This window comes from Chlamydotis macqueenii, chromosome 10, assembly GCF_036417535.1.
Source record: "Chlamydotis macqueenii isolate bChlMac1 chromosome 10, bChlMac1.mat, whole genome shotgun sequence".
Lineage (NCBI taxonomy): Eukaryota > Metazoa > Chordata > Aves > Otidiformes > Otididae > Chlamydotis > Chlamydotis macqueenii.
In genome coordinates, this window is record NC_141565.1 from 10,168,115 (window position 1) to 10,184,147 (window position 16,033).

The following is a 16,033-nucleotide window of genomic DNA, read 5'->3' on the forward strand; positions in this document are numbered from 1 at the left end:
TTTATGTTCCCAAGTGAATTGTTTATCATGTTGGTTCACAAAATGTTCCGTCATTGGAAATACATGCAGTTCTTGAAGAGACTCTTCAAAATGTATCTTGCAGATGTCTTCCGAGAAGCTACAACTGGGTTCACTGTGGACGCTCGACCTCTAACGAAGGCTGGCGGTGATCACATCAGGACACAGGTCATGAGCCCATCCGGCTCCCCCGCGGACTGTCTCATCCAAGACAATGCCGATGGAATGTATTTAGTAGAGTACACACCGTTTGAAAAGGGTAACCTCTGGGGTTTTCCTTTTTTTTTTTTTTTTTTTTTTTTTCTTTTAAGTTGACAGGGGAAAACCAAGAGCAAGCAACTCTTCTGATTGATTTCGTCTGGGAAGCTACTGAGGTCTGCCAGTAACTTGTTGGCGTCTTAGCAAGGTTTTTGCCAGTGGAGGAGCTAATTCTGCAGGAAGTAGCTCTAATTTAACTTGAACTGACTTTACAGTAATTTGGCTTCAGAAGAATAGTGCGTAGATGGTATCTCAGTTATGAAACACTAGTGAAGTCTTGTGAAATGTGGGAGGAAGCTCTTACATTTAGGTCTGTAGCATCTTGTAGAAGTGATGTTAAGTGATGACAATATTTAGGGAATTCAGGACATAATTTCCTTCTCTTCACAGGTCCACACACAGTCAGTGTAACGTACGATGGTGTACCTGTGCCAAACAGTCCCTTCAGAGTGAATGTGACAGAGGGCTGCCATCCATCACGTGTGAAGGCACAAGGACCCGGACTCAAAGAAGCTTTCACCAATCAGCCAAACGCCTTTTCGGTTGTCACCAGGTAACCGGGCCTACTTGATCCTTAAGGAATGTCTGAGGGAGGGAGGAGTGTAGTGGGCTCTGCAATGCAGGATGCTAAACCCAGTATAAATATTTATTAAAAGGCCAAGCTGTGTCCTTTTGATTACTGTGTGTGCTACTTCATCGTGTACTGAGCGCTCTGCTCTGCACAGATTAGGGGCTGATAGTGGTTGAGGGTAAAACTCTAGGAAGATGCCAGTGAGGTTATGCTGAACAGCTTTGCATGCCAGAGCAGCCTGAAGGCTGGACGTCAGAAGTCAGGTTACTGCATTTCCAGTAAGGGTAAAAATGCAGCCAGAGCATGCAAAGTCTACAAACCTGCGTTAGACGCAGGTAATTCTAACGCTGTCCATTTCTGTCTTGCAGAGGGGCAGGAATCGGTGGCCTTGGAATAACTGTTGAAGGACCTTCAGAGTCTAAAATTAGCTGTAAAGATAACAAGGATGGGAGCTGCAGTGCAGAATATGTGCCCTATGTTCCAGGAGACTACGATGTTAACATCACCTATGGAGGAGAGCATATTCCTGGTAAGAGCTCTTGCTCAGTGGCTTTTGGAAAAGGAGAGACATTGGGCTCAGGACTGGGTGCCTTGGCTGCATCTCACTCATGCTGGGGGATGTTGAGGTTTTGACTTTGTTTTTCCTGGGAATTTAAGCAGAAACTGCAATGGCATTTGTTCCTCCCACCCAGCAGGGAAGTGTGGAGCGCTTTATGCTGTGGTGCAGTAGTTTTGGGGAAGGGTTAGAGTCTCTTCTGTTCTGAAATGGCTTCTGTGGGGATGTGGAGGAGTCTCGTTGAGACTGTAGCACCCACAGAGGGAAACAAGAGAGTGGGTACAAATGAGTGGGACAGGGACAGGCACACTAGCCCTTGACAAATACCTGATGTTAAGAAGTGGTGTGTAATACATTAGCTCAAGAAAATAGCCCTGTGGTATGTGGAAGCCTTCAAGACTCTGTTCTGCAGTAAGATGGTCTAATGGGTGAGCTTGTCATGGGAATGATATTAAACACTGCAAGTTTGGGTCACTACAGAAAGATGAGTAACTATGTCCTAAACCAGATGTTTACTTGTGTATGCGTTTGCACTGGATGTTTAGTTGAAGTGAAGTAAGTTTAAGGAATGTTCCAGGTATGTCTGGCATCCAGCAGTTCACAATTAAGAAGGATATTTTGCTTGATACCAAGAATTAAATGCTCCAAATTGCCAGACGCGTTTTGCTGCAATGCTCTAAGTTCTTATGCGCTGTCGTACAGATTCACCTAGGTGTTTTCACCTAGGTATTCTTTCCTAGACATTGCAAGTGAGCCTGTTCTTTCCCGTTGGTCCCATTTTATTTGTCAACATACTGAACTTGGTAAAATGTGAAGGAAACAAGTGCCTGCATGATGCTTCGTTTGCGCGTCTGGTTTCTTTCATGTGTTTTTTTCTGAGGTGTGAAAAGCAGATGGATCACAACTGAATTTTTGCGTAGACGGTGAAAATGTAGAAGCACCATCGTTACACTTTTGGCTTTTGCAGAAGCAGAGAAGTAGCATAGAGGCTGTAGGGTTGTCATTCCTGCATGAGGTTGAGGGACAGTAATAAAGAAGCCTAAGGAAAAGCAGGGAAAAGGACCTTTGGTTTCCTGTAACTGTTAATTCTCTGGTGTTTAATACTTGCTGCATTAACTTCCAGGCAGTCCTTTCAAGGTTCCTGTGAAGGATGTTGTGGATCCCAGCAAGGTGAAGACTGCAGGACCAGGTCTGGGAACAGCTGTTCGAGCCAAAATCCCACAGTCCTTCACTGTAGACACCAGCAAGGCAGGAGTAGCACCCCTCGAGGTGCTGGTGGCAGGACCCAGAGGTAAGAACCCAAAGTACTCCATCCAGCTGTGCCCCCGTCTCTGCATTTGGGTGGGTAACATGGTCCTGGCCCTGCTTGCAAAAGTGGTAATACCACCTGAATGGGCATTTCGCTCTGTTTCTGTTCGTCTGATGTGTGCACCTTGACAGCTGACCCATGTGTCATGCTGTAAAAGGAGAAGAACTGTGTAGTGCTGGTCTGGGTAGTGTCTTTGATGGCTTTATCGTAATCTTCAGAGCTGGGAGAAGTGACATGAGTAACCATCACTGGTGAACAATTGTGGCTTAGATTTAGACATCAAAAAGTAAATCCAAAGTGTCACACATAAATGGTGAGAAGCCTGTGTCACTGGGTTGCAGGAGTCTCTGAAATATGGTGGAACCTCTCAGTGGTCCCCAGAGAGCAGCAAGGCCCTCAAGCGCTAGCGTTAATGATGTTTGCATTAACCTAGGGAGCTGTGTCTCGGTGGCACAGTATCTCGGCAGCGTGTACCTGTTGGCTGCAAGTCTCACCTTGCTGGGAGGCAGGAGCTGCTCCCCAGTTTGAGTGTCAGGTCATGCTGGTGCACGTGCCCTCCAGGTAACCCTTCTTTAATTTTAGCGGATGAGACGGATTCCCAGGGATGGCGCTCCCCATTGAAAGCGATTTCGAGTTTCTTTAAAGGTGATCCAAAGGGTGACACTGAGACAGGTTTGAACTCTCACTAACTACTAGCAATTTGGGCTCTTGGAAATCCAACTGGCAACAGCAAGAATCATCTGGAGGAGGGAGTGGGAACCAACGATGTTGCTTTTAGGCTTTGCATGGCGATTACATGTTTCTTTTGCGTGTGCTTTACGATTAATCCTTCCTGTGTTTTAAAGCCAACTGTAATTGTAAACTGCTTTGTGTGTTCATCTGAACCGATGTGTCACATCATCTGCTGTAGATTTAGCTTAATGCAAATTGAAATAATTGATCCTGCTTTCTTAGGACTTCTGCAACTTGCAGGGCTCTCCTGCCTAGGCAGCGAGCCTGCCTTTCCAAATACCTGATTGTGAAAGGCTCATGGTGAATGCTATGCACTAATGGGCTTTAGGGCTCAGTTCTGTGCAGTGAATCCCTGTAACTACGTAATCTTGTAAATAACAGTTCAAGCAATTACAACGATTACTCATTGTCTTTCTCAAAAGATCTTCAGTGTATTTTGAGCAATTGCTCTTCACCTGGACTGTACAGAAAGGCAGATTTTTCTCCAGTATTTTCATGCTTGCTTTTGTTTACAGTGAGAAGATTGGTGGCCAGAGAGTGATGGATAACAAATCTATCTGAGGTTCATGGCTCTTGAATACAAAATAAGGGAAACTGATCACTGATCCATGCCCATTGCCTTCATTAAAAAAAAAAATTGAAATTTAGCTTGTTGCAAACTGTAAATCAGCAGTGCATCTTGGAGCTTTATGCAGCAAATGGCTGGTGAGGAACTGAGTTTTAATAGCACAGCTGAGAAAATTCTCTGTTGCTTTTTTAGGAGTTGTGGAGCCTGTTGATGTAGTGGACAATGGAGATGGCACCCACACGGTGGTGTACACCCCTACTCAGGAGGGACCCTATATGATCTCTGTCAAATATGCTGATGAAGAGATTCCTCGCAGGTAAGCTGACAAACTTAGATGAACTGAATATTTAATTACCTGATGGTGCTCTCCCAGCACATGAACACAGTTTAAGGACTAGCTGTGGTCCTTTCTACTTAACCAGTGCATCTCCTTGCACGACTTCAGGGTTTGGCGGTGGGTCGAAACTGCTGCACCTACAGCAGAGACACTGTAGGGGAGGTGTATCCACACCTCTGCGTGTGCTGTGGTAACTGTCGGCCATTGACTCAGGAGAAGGGGGCGATAACGGGTTTCCCTTTAAGTCCCTTCAAGGTGAAGGTGCTTCCTACGTACGATGCCAGTAAAGTGACAGCGAGCGGACCAGGTCTCAGTTCCTACGGCATACCAGCCAGCCTGCCTGTGGAGTTTGCTGTGGATGCTAAGGATGCTGGGCAGGGACTTCTGGCCGTACAGATCACCGTAAGTAGTTGCCAAACCAAGCTGGAGTGGGAACACGTTGTTCTACATGGATGCGAGTGGCTCTTATCAGAAATGTGCACAGCTGTACCCTGACATACTTGGTGTCCTGGAGACTGTGGTGCTGGCTGGACCTTAAGCTCTGACACAGGAAAGTCTTACACTCTGTGTTTGAAGCTCTTGAGACTGCTTTCATGAGACTTCTGTCTTAAAGTCATCACTCGGGCTATATTTTGCTGTTGGTTAACCTTATAAGTAAGTGCCCAAAATGAGATAAATAGTTTACTGGAAGATTCTGAAAATGCTGGAATTTGAAATTGAGACAGCCTTCTAGCCGTGTAGTGCAGCAAGGCCATGAGATAACATCCACACTGAGCATTACATGATGACAAATTACAAGCAAGTCTCCCTCAAGGTTGCCAAAAGTCATAAGCCGCTTAAGGAGATACTAAAGGAATGTTTTGATTTGACTTTGTTATTGCTCTTTCTGAAATTTTTGGTGCCTGGACTCCATGGCCTCAGGAAAAAGGTCTCTGGTTAGTGGGCCATAAAGCATATTTCTCAGCTCTGGCATGCCTAGGTCATGGCCTAGCTAGTCGTACTTGCCCTTCGGCATTCTTGCTCCCATGCTCCTGCTGCCTGCTCAGGTGCAGCAAAGCAGTTGCGTCTATTCTGACATACAAGTGTGCTCTTAAAGGATCCAAAATGCTTCTCAGAGCTCCCAGCCTGGCTGTGGCTTTGAAGATGGAGTTCCACAAGTCCTGCGTGGTGGGAGCACATAGGTAGTCCTCCTTGTGGCATTTGTTTGCTTCTTGTTCTGAGCGGTTAAATGTCAAAACATTTCATGAGCCTTCCTGAAAGGAGTAAGCTCTTTTGCACTGTGCCTAAAATCTTGAGTGCTTTGCAGCTTATACTCTACCCCAGGCAGTGTTAAGTCATAAAATACAGAATGGGATCAACATGCCGTTCTCTGTGAGCAGGCCTGGAAGACCTTCTAAAATGCTTTACGCTTTGCAGCTGGTGGGTTGCACTGAAAGCTGTAGCTGCAAGCAGCTTTGTCAGAAACATTTTGCACAATATTGATCTTGGGCTTAGATATGAAAACTTGATGCTGAAGCTCACATATATGTTGTCTATCCATCTCTAATTCTTCTGTTTGGTGTAGAAATGTTACTTGAAGGGACTACGTAGACCTGCTTTGAACTGTAGACCTTGCAGCATGTCAGGAGCTGGATGCCTTGTCCAGGAGGATTGGCAGCAGACTCTAGTAATGCTTCCCCCTGACCTCAGACCGTTCAGGCAGTGCTTTGTCAGGACAGAGCTGCACGGTCTGGCTCCTGATCTGTGCCTTAGGGACCTGGAAAGCATTCTTCGTTTCCAGCAGCAATGTGACAATGAAGCCTAAAACTTCTTACAATTAATATCGAGTTCATAAAAATGGCTTGCTGCCTCTCATAAACATTCTCGTATGAAGCAAAGGACAGTTAATGATAGCACTGGTGGTTTTATATCTATCTGATACCTTTTTGCTTCTAATAGTCTATTGACTATTAGAAGTATATAGTTAAATATATTTCACTCATGGACTAGTACCTTCTAATAGTCAATAGACTATTAGAAGGTACTAGTCCATGAGTGAAATATATTTAACCCTCAAAAGCTGCGGTTTTGGATCTGTTTGAGACTAATTATGGTTGTGAACAGAATTGCTGCCCTGCTCAAGGCATTAATAACCAACTTCATAGTGCCTAAATCTTGTGGTTTGCATTCCTCAGGATCAAGAGGGCAAACCCAAGAGAGTGGACATTCATGACAACAAGGATGGCACTTACACAGTCACCTATGTCCCTGACAAAACGGGTCGCTATACGATTGGTGTGAAGTACGGTGGAGATGATATCCCGTCCTCTCCCTATCGGATCCGGGCATCTCCAGCTGGGGATGCCAGCAAGTGTTTGGCCACAGGTGAGTGTTGGCTCCTCTCCATTGCTGTTGTTTGTACTTGGTGTAAAGCTGCCTTCTGAGCATGGTACAGTTGATGTAACGGGTGTAAGACGCTAGAGACTTGTGTAATCTGGCTGCCCTTACAAGAGGGGCTTTCCTAAAGATAAAGAAGCATCCACCCTGTGGATGAGCAGAGATCTCTTGCAGTCTTCAGCAAAATCTTTTGAGCTGCCTGAGTTATAAACAGCCAGATGTAACTGGAGTCTGGTGCTTATTTTGACCTAGTTAAATCCTGCTAAGAAATGCAGTGAGGTTGATTTAAGAGTAACACATCTGCACATGTTCACTGCATCATGCTCCTTGCACTGCGAGCGTTGCAAGCAGCTTCTAGTTCCGAGCAAGAACAGGAGTAATTCTGAGGGTGTAAATAGCTGGCTGCAGTTAATAATACTTACATTAGCAAAGCCTGTTCAGGCTGGATGTTATTCGTGGAGACTTCTGCTGCTTTTCTATCTGGACAAGGTTGGCTAGAGTCTGAACAGACTTTTGAAAGGTGTGAGTGGAAGGACAGAACCTAAACATAGAAGTTACTACGACTCAAAAGAAATCATTGCCTTGGTGTAGGGGAGGGACTCCAAATTTGTTGCTGTAGGAGTGCACTTAGAGCTTCAACCCTTAGCCGTTCTCAGGATGAGTGGTCATCACGCAGCTTTGGGCTGGCCACCATGGCACGCTGCCACCTCCCAGCCAGCGCAGGCTGTGGCAGGGAGCAGAAGTGACAAGAACTAGTTACAAGAATGCCACTGAATGTTAAATCCCCTGATTTAAACTTAAATAAATAAATAAGGCAAGACCAAAATGAACAGGGAAACTTAATCTGTAGTTGTAGACCTGAGAGAGTGTCTGGGCATTGTGCTGACCTGCATCGTGCAGTTAGAGCAACCTGGTGTCTGTATGGCAGCTGACTGCTTTCAAGCCTGTTTGAACAGAAATCTGTTCCTGGCACAATGGAAAACACAGAGGGGCAGGTATCCCCTTTGCTTCAGAATTTGTTTAAAAGAGGCCTTAATGGCTTAATCTGATACTCTTCCAAGTAATTCAAGTCGCTAGCTATTCAAAATAACTGTGATGGAGATTACTCTCAGATGCCAGCTTAAATTTCCCCTTTCCAAGAAATGCCTCCGACTCTCTGCCGTGAGGCTGAAATACAATCGCTGTAGGAGCAGATGCTGGAATACTGTCAAGGTATTAAAAAGGGAGTTCATTGCCACTGGAAAATGAGCCATTTACCTGGTAACAAGCGGTGGTCAAAAGCAGGAGTATTAAATATGTACTGCAAATAAGACTTAATAGTTCTCATTTAAACACAGCGTTCTTCAGGCTGGATCCAATTGCTACAGTTTAGGCATTGTTTCATTATTTTCTTTTTTTGAGATGTGTGGCAGAACAGTGGATAATCATTTGTGGGTGATGTAGGAGGAAACATGGCTGTGGCTGCTGCTGTGCTTTTATAGCTGCTTACACAGAGAGGTTTGTGTGAAAGCGGTGACAGCCGAGTCACTGGCTGGGGCAGGAGATAGTGCCTTTGGCTCTGCATAAAGGAGTGTGATGATAAGAGTATGGGTTAAGGCATCGCTTTCTTCAAACTTTTTTTCCCCTCTGTTCTCATCCAGCCTCTCTGATTGCAGAGGAGAAAGCAAACTGGTGGCCAGCTCTTGAATGCCATTGTGCTGACCAGTGCTACCAGTGTCGCTTGTACATCTGCTCCCAAAACCATTTTGGTGCTGTGCTTCTCAGACGGCCTGCCTGGGAAAACTGTCCTCTCAACACTTTCTGTAACAAAAATTGCCTTGTAGGTCCTGGAATTGCACCCACTGTGAAGACTGGTGAGGAGGTTGGTTTTGTGGTAGACGCCAAATCAGCAGGGAAGGGAAAAGTGACGTGCACCGTCCTGACGCCAGATGGGACAGAAGCTGAAGCAGATGTTGTTGAAAATGAGGACGGGACTTACGATATCTTCTACACTGCCGCCAAACCAGGAACCTATGTGATTTATGTCCGCTTTGGTGGAGTGGACATTCCCAACAGTCCTTTCACCGTCATGGTAAGCCCGCTCTGCTCTGAAAATGCCTCCCACTCAGATTCCTGCTGCCACATTTTATTTAGTGATAGGTTAACTTTGTGTATAAATGGTTTTTTAGGTATTTATTAGACTAGCAGGAGCTAATGAATCCTTGTTACTTGCAGAGCTTACTTTGAGCAGGCAGTATGGTTAGGTGAAGAGCAGTAAAAGCCATCAGAGGTTGAAGACTTGGCTTCTCTGAACAAATTCATTTTTCATTTCCTGGCCGTGTAGTAGTTCTTCTAAATTAGGTGTAAGGGTGGTTGTAATAAGCTTCTACAACTAATTACTTCAGCTGTTGTCAGATACAGAGCTCTGACTTGTCCGCCTCTTACTCATTATAAAGTTTACCCAAAAATAAGGAACGGTCTGCTGACAGATCCCAGGGAAGCAGGCTGTTAGCTCTCACTTAAAAATTATTTGCAAATGCTAGTTAAACTGCTATGGCCAAATCTCCCTCCTAATTATGTAACTTCCAATGTGCCATACTTCACGATGTTTAGGTTTAAAAGGTGAACAAAACCCCAGTCTCTGTCAAGAGCAGACTAGGTGCGTCTCAGGGCTCACAGAAGCACTTCATGTGAAGAATTCTCAGTGTTGGCAAAATGAGCCTTGGTCTTGTACTCTCAGCCAAGGCAGCCTCTGGCGCATCTCGGTCCGTGAAATCAAGTGGCCGTACTTGTGCTGAGTCTGGCTGGAGCCCGCAGCGAGTCCCTGGGGCCAGGCATGCCGGCTCTTCCTACTTGCCATCCGGCAGATTGCTACCGATACTGATGTCTCTGAAGATTTCCATGAGAAAAAACGACTCCCTGGATTGCTGCTCAAAACTCACCACAGGAAATGCCTCTTGAGGTCAGAGAGCCTGCTCCCAGCCAGCCAAAATTCCCACTTCCTAGCTGACTGATGCAGTACGTGTTTGACTTGGGTGTCTCTGCTGGGGACTGAACAGTGAAACAGCAGTATTTCTGTTTTGCATTGGTTTTTTTTAATGGAGTCTTTCCATGCTTAAGCTTCCAGTGGGTTATTTTGTTAGGGTGGTTTGCAGTGGTGTAAGTGGGCAGGAGCAGGGGTGGCTGAGCCCTGTGGAGCTGCGTGCGTGGGTGTGAGCCCCAGCCGCTCTTGTTGCGTTCAGTGGGGGAGATGGGAATTTGCAAGTCATCCTCTTGGCATGTCTGGTGGGAAGAAAGGCTGCGCCGGGGGAAAACACATTCGGTGCCTTGACGACGCTGTCCTAGCTATGAATCAGAAGAATAGCTTTGTAGCTATGACTGGACGTGGGCCGGGTCATTCACCCAAGTGCACGAGCTGGGAGCAGCCTTCCCACGGGGACAGGCTCCCCTGCCTCCCAGCTCGTGCACCGTGCTGCGCAGTGCTTGGGGACTTGCATCTTAGGTTTAAACCTCTCACTTCCCTCCCTGCACCAGTCCTGTAAAAAAGCAACTCAGAAATTCAATTCCACCAGTGTTTAGGCACAGCTTTCCAGCTTCCCTCTCAAGCTCCCAACAATGGGATGTACTGGCTTTGTCCCATTGCTACATGGCTGGTGGCTTCTCCTAGTGTCCAGTACCTGTGGGTACAGGCAGTTTCCCAGCTCCTCGGGCTGGATTCCAGGTCCTTGCATTGGTGAGAGAACTGGAAGTGCTGTGCGGTGAGAGGAAGGTGTTGAGGAGCTGGAAGGAGGTGTGTGTTCTGTACTGTGAAAGGTGGGAATGCCTCCGTGCCAGAGTAACACCTAACCTGCCTTTACCCCTGCCCAGGCTGTAGATGGAGATGATGCCACTGTGCGGTTGCAGGAGCCACTGGCTGCCTCTCCCCCAGGATTCCGCCCTTGGGTACACAATTTTTACATTTTTCAGCTGTTTTTCCCCATCTGTGTTCCATTTCAGATGACAGCCTGCTTCTTGGGACTGCTTGAATCGCTCTGGTCATTGTGTTCATTCTTTCTGTTTGATCAATTGTTCTTGGGATCCAGACCTTGTTTTTTCTTTGCTGCTTGAAGGGAGTCTCCAAATAAAGCCTCATTTAAACATGAAGACGATCATTACACGTACAGCTTCCACTTCTGCAATGTCTCCTGTTGGCAAAAGCAACCACCTGAGTGCATCGCTTTGTTTCCCAGTAAAATAGCACAGTGTCTTGAGTCCAAAGTTGTGTTGTGAAACTTGTTTCTTTTGTCCATTTTGTGTTGCAATCACTCTGCCCATTCAAAAATCACTTTCTCTTCCAGGCCTTAAGCAACTAAATCCTTTCAGATGGAGCCCCTTTGGGTCTTGCATACGCTACATTGTCTTCCATCCCTTTGCGTTACATTTTTATCTCTTAACTTTTTTCCAGCATGTCTTCCATTCACACCGTGTTTGATTCACTCTGCTCTGTGGTGTGGTGGTGTTACAAAGGAGAGCTTGGCCGGACGCTGCTCTGGTTGAGCCCACTCCTGTGGCTGGCTGCGATAATCACAGCACGCTCTCTTCTGCTTGTGCTCACTGTTGAGTTGCTCAGTGCTTGTTGGGGTCTACAGTCCTTTTTCAAGTGTCCCATCCTTTTGCTTCCTTTAGGTCACTGAAGAAGCTTATGTCCCAGTTGGAGACATGAACGGCATGGGATTCAGGCCCTTTGACATGGTTATCCCTTTTGCCGTGAGGAAAGGAGAAATAACAGGTACCTGGAGTACGCATAGCCTCTCTGGGAGGTTTTGCTTTTTGTCAGCATTGTTTATCCATTTGCAACTAACAGTCTGGGTGGTCTGGACCACAGTGTATAGGGGAGGATTGTATCCCACCGGCAACTTAGTTGTTTAATTTCACATCAAGTGATACCCGCTGAGGATGAGTAGGATACACCCCACCAATGGTTTGAGTGAAACGAGGGGATTCTTGGTGCTGCCATGGTCCTCAGTGTTAGGCTGTGAGCTACTGCACTGTAGGACTTGTTGCTGCTTTTTCCCCTGTGGAGCAGCTACATGCATCCTTGATAAGCTCCATTATTTTGTGCAGATGCTGCAAAACAGTCTAATCCTGCATTCCTGTCACATACCTTCTCCAAAGCAGATGACCCTTCTTCCACAGGTCTGGCAGCTGAGAGCATCACCCCAGTAACACCCCAGTTACACTAAGCTCCTGCACACATGGGCTGTGTCCCCTCCTGCCCTCTAGCTTGGCAATCCCACCTCAAGCCCTGATCTGTCCCTGCTGAAGGCTCAATCAATCTTTCTTTTTCAAAAGAGCCGCAAGAGAGGGAGCGTCTTGCGACGAGGTAGATCAGTTCCTTTTCTGGGGCTTGCCATGGAAATTTCAGTGCTGAAGCAAACAGCCCTGCCTGTAGAGTCTGTAAGGTCACAGAACTGCTTGCCAGATGTCTACGGCTGCATTGTATTTGTGTAGCTTAAGTAGAAAACATGTCTGGTTAGTGTTCCCATTAGTCTCCTATTTGTGCCTGTGGGTAAGGAATTTAACAATTTAGAACACTTGTTTAAAATGGCTAGACAATTCTTTGTGGGTGGGAGAGGGGAAGCTGGCAGCTTCTTCTGTAACTCCCATGGTGGCTTTTTGTAGGTGAAGTACACATGCCCTCTGGAAAGACGGATACGCCTGATATTGTGGATAACAAAGACGGCACAGTAACAGTGAGATATGCTCCTACGGAGGTCGGCCTGCATGAAATGCACATAAAATATATGGGAAAGCACATCCCAGGTGAGTCTGACAAAGCAGGCGACGCAAATCCTGGTGCAGTGTCCTGCTCGTGCATCTGCTCCCCGGGGAGGTCTGTATAGCTTAGCTGTATACACTGCAGTAAGAACCGCCAAGGACGCCATACTGTTCGGCAGCAGTTCATCTGCAAGCAGTCCGGAGAGCAGCTAAAGCAAAGGAGTAAGTGCCGGCACATGTGAGCTTTCATTGTGGTTTAAAAGTACCAGCCAGGCTTAAAATGGATTTTGGTTTTGGAAACTAGCTTTTGTGGCATTTATTATGAAGAAGAAACATACAATTTTTGAACTTCCATTTTTTTCGGGTTGAAATTTACTGCCGTGGTGCTCAACAAAACTAGCAGTTACAGTATATGTTTATCCTTAAAACTGCATTGGCCTAAAGTCTCCAAGCTGTGGGGAGGACTAAGCGGCTGAAACACTATAGTTACTCTTTCCATCTCATTGCAATAAAATAAAACACACATGCACACTATGCTGTAATCTTTCTTTCTTCCTGGCTGCTTCTTGACAAACAGAAACCGCTGCCTTTCATTCCCTTTCTCTTCTCTTCTTTGTCCTTACTTCACCAGCTCCCCAGCCAAAGCTCTGCCTCGCCTGGAGGCTGGGGCTGCTCCGTGGTTCTCCGGGCGTGCCGGCTGTGTGGGGCTGAGGTGAAAAGAGGCAGATCAGTAGAAGGATGTGTAGACAAAATACTTTCAGCACTACCTGCACTGGGCTGCTGGTTCTGTTGGTGTACAGAAACACAGGATAACTTTGGCTGAAGCAGGGAGGCTGATAATGTGATGCTACTTGAGTATCTTCAGCACTTTGTATGGATACAGCACCTCCACAAGCGCCAAGCTGTCAGAGGTATCGATTCAGGAAGACCATTACCCTGCACCTGGACGGAAGGATGATGTGCTGTAATGTTGCTTTCTTGAAGTCTATCATGAATCAAACTTTCTACTGTCTCAGCTGCAAAATTTAGCTTTGGAGCTATCTGTGCCTTTTTTTGAAACCATTACTGGCTGTTGGTGACTGTGCTTTTTGTTCTTGTGCACCCACTTAGCTAATCTGAGGCTGGCAAATATGTTTTTGGATACCCTTCAAATTTGCTAGTTCAGGTTCATTGAGTCAGACAATGTGCTGTGCTAGTTCCCAGTTCTGAGCTTCCAAAATTCAGGATCTCTGCCTGAACTGATAGCTTCTGAGTCATATTCTGATTGAATGTGCTAAAAATAAACTTGTAACGAGTAAGAGCCTTTACAGCATCATTGAAGCTTATCTCTGGTAATTTGAGTAACAATTTGTCATGACTGAATGTGGAGCAAATTTTGGAGAAGTATCTTTTAAAGATGAAAGGGGAGGCTTTTTTTTTTTTAAGTGCATTACAGTAACATAAATGTTCTTCAAAGATCAAGTAGTGAGAATAGCATTGAAGATTATAGATTTCAGTAAGCATGAGAATAAGATTGTGTTGAGTCAGAGCAGTCTGATGTCTGTTTTGTTCTTGTAGTCCACGCCACTCATCCTTAAAAGTGCTGCTTTTGTTTTGTGGGGTTTTTTTTTCCATTTAGAGAGCCCTCTGCAGTTCTATGTGAATTATCCAAACAGCGGCAGTGTGTCTGCTTACGGACCTGGCCTCATTTATGGGGTTGCCAATAAACCAGCAACTTTCACCATTGTCACAGAAGATGCAGGAGAGGGTGAGTCTGTTCTTTAAACCCATCCTACCCTAAGCTAGGAACTTCTTGAAAGTGATGTGCATCAGGATTAATTTGCATTCATCTGTCCAACTATATATCTCTAGTGCAATACAAATGACTTGTGCAAATATCAGGTGAAACTGATTTCACCAAGCTGTAACTTGCAGTGAAAGCTGTCTTAGTCTTCCCGAGAGCAGTAGAGGTACCCTGTAGTACAGCATGCAAATGATTAATTTAATAAAAAATGAACTGAAGGCCATTTAGATCTAGTGGATGATGACTGAATCTGGAATTGCTGTTCTGTAAATCTTAACAGACTGAATACAGTTGTGCTCTGGTTGGCTTGGCCTGAGCTCTTTTTGCTGCTGTCCTTTGAAAACATGCACCTAAGTTGCATTTTCAATACCAAGTCTTTTGACTTTGTGTGCACAAAGATTTACAGAAGTGCTGTTCTCCCTGTTTCCTAGGTGGGCTGGACTTGGCCATTGAAGGACCTTCAAAAGCAGAGATCAGCTGCATTGATAACAAAGACGGGACGTGCACAGTCACGTACCTGCCCACTCTACCTGGAAACTACAGCATCCTGGTCAAGTACAACGACAAGCACATCCCAGGCAGTCCGTTCACGGCCAAGATCACAGGTATGAAGTTTACACTTCTGGAAGCACTTCATAATGAAAAAATAACCTCTGATAGTATAGGAGACCTGGTTTGTGGCAGGAACATTAAGTCCTCAGACTTGTTCTGCGCTTAACCTTGTAATATTTTCTGACTCATTGCTCTTTATATATGCAGATGATAACAGAAGGCGGTCCCAGGTTAAGCTTGGTTCTGCTGCTGACTTTTTGTTGGACATCAATGAGACTGATCTCAGTCTCCTAACAGCCAGCATTAAAGCCCCATCAGGTCGCGATGAGCCTTGCCTTCTGAAGAGGCTACCCAATAACCACATTGGTAAGCTCTGATAGCCTTGATCTGAGAGGATGAGTGGGTAGTATAGTAGCCTCTACTCCAGTTTGCTTTGCCATGTGAAATGGCTGACTTCTCTGCTCCCTCCCGGAGGAGCGTTGTCAAACCAAGCAGTTAATATTGTTTGGTACAGCGGGCCAAAGACAGAAGAGTATGAGACATGACCTCATGTGTTAGCTTACATGTGATGTGCCTGGTTGTGATTGAAGTGCTTTGTGTCAGCATATGTGAATAGCTTTGTGGCCCATTTGAGAACAACAGTTCAACGTGTGTGAAGAGAGTGCTCTCTCAGTATTTCATTTCTTGGTGTGGTCAAGTACAACATGCATAAAAAGTTAAGTTTGTCACATTTCTCTGCTTTGTAGGAATCTCATTCATTCCACGGGAAGTAGGAGAACATCTGGTTAGCATCAAGAAAAATGGAAGCCATGTTCCAAACAGCCCTGTAACGATCATGGTGGTCCAGTCTGAGATAGGAGATGCCAGGCGAGCAAGAGTTTTTGGACGTGGCTTGGTAGAAGGACGAACCTTTGAAATGTGTGACTTCATTGTAGACACAAGAGATGCAGGTTAGTTCCCATTGCACAGGAACTGTGAGATGGTGCAAGATGTGTATCCTCTCTAAATGACAGCATTATCTTCTTCAGTGTGCGACCACCAGGTCACAAGCTGCAAAGCAGCAGGTGCAAATAGTGTATTAAGCATGCATGGTCTTGATTGTCAGTTATTAACTACAGACAATGCTATTAACTTCTACAAAGCACGGTCTTGGCTGATGTCTTCTGTTACAGCCAACAGGGACTGTCACTGAGGCACTGATGAAGCTTTTCTTCTGTTTGATGGTGCCAGTTCTGGT

General features: G+C 45.7%; 1 protein-coding gene across 4 annotated transcripts in view; it reads left to right on the top strand.

The window, feature by feature from the left end:
• FLNB (filamin B) overlaps positions 1–16,033 on the top strand; it is an 88,015-nt gene that overhangs the window by 59,969 nt on the left and 12,013 nt on the right. For 2 of the 4 annotated variants that reach the window (XM_086756019.1, XM_086756016.1), the window contains exons 24-38: positions 104–277; positions 667–829; positions 1,216–1,376; positions 2,527–2,694; positions 4,205–4,328; positions 4,595–4,751; positions 6,524–6,713; positions 8,549–8,796; positions 10,572–10,646; positions 11,370–11,472; positions 12,366–12,506; positions 14,080–14,208; positions 14,676–14,849; positions 15,004–15,162; positions 15,543–15,746. In XM_086756019.1, coding sequence (XP_086612145.1) covers positions 104–277; positions 667–829; positions 1,216–1,376; positions 2,527–2,694; positions 4,205–4,328; positions 4,595–4,751; positions 6,524–6,713; positions 8,549–8,796; positions 10,572–10,646; positions 11,370–11,472; positions 12,366–12,506; positions 14,080–14,208; positions 14,676–14,849; positions 15,004–15,162; positions 15,543–15,746 — 2,370 coding nt within the window. Of the gene's footprint in view, positions 1–103; positions 278–666; positions 830–1,215; positions 1,377–2,526; positions 2,695–3,294; positions 3,385–4,204; positions 4,329–4,594; positions 4,752–6,523; positions 6,714–8,548; positions 8,797–10,571; positions 10,647–11,369; positions 11,473–12,365; positions 12,507–14,079; positions 14,209–14,675; positions 14,850–15,003; positions 15,163–15,542; positions 15,747–16,033 lie in introns of all 4 variants that reach the window. The other 2 variants (XM_086756020.1, XM_086756017.1) reach the window with 2 other exon arrangements.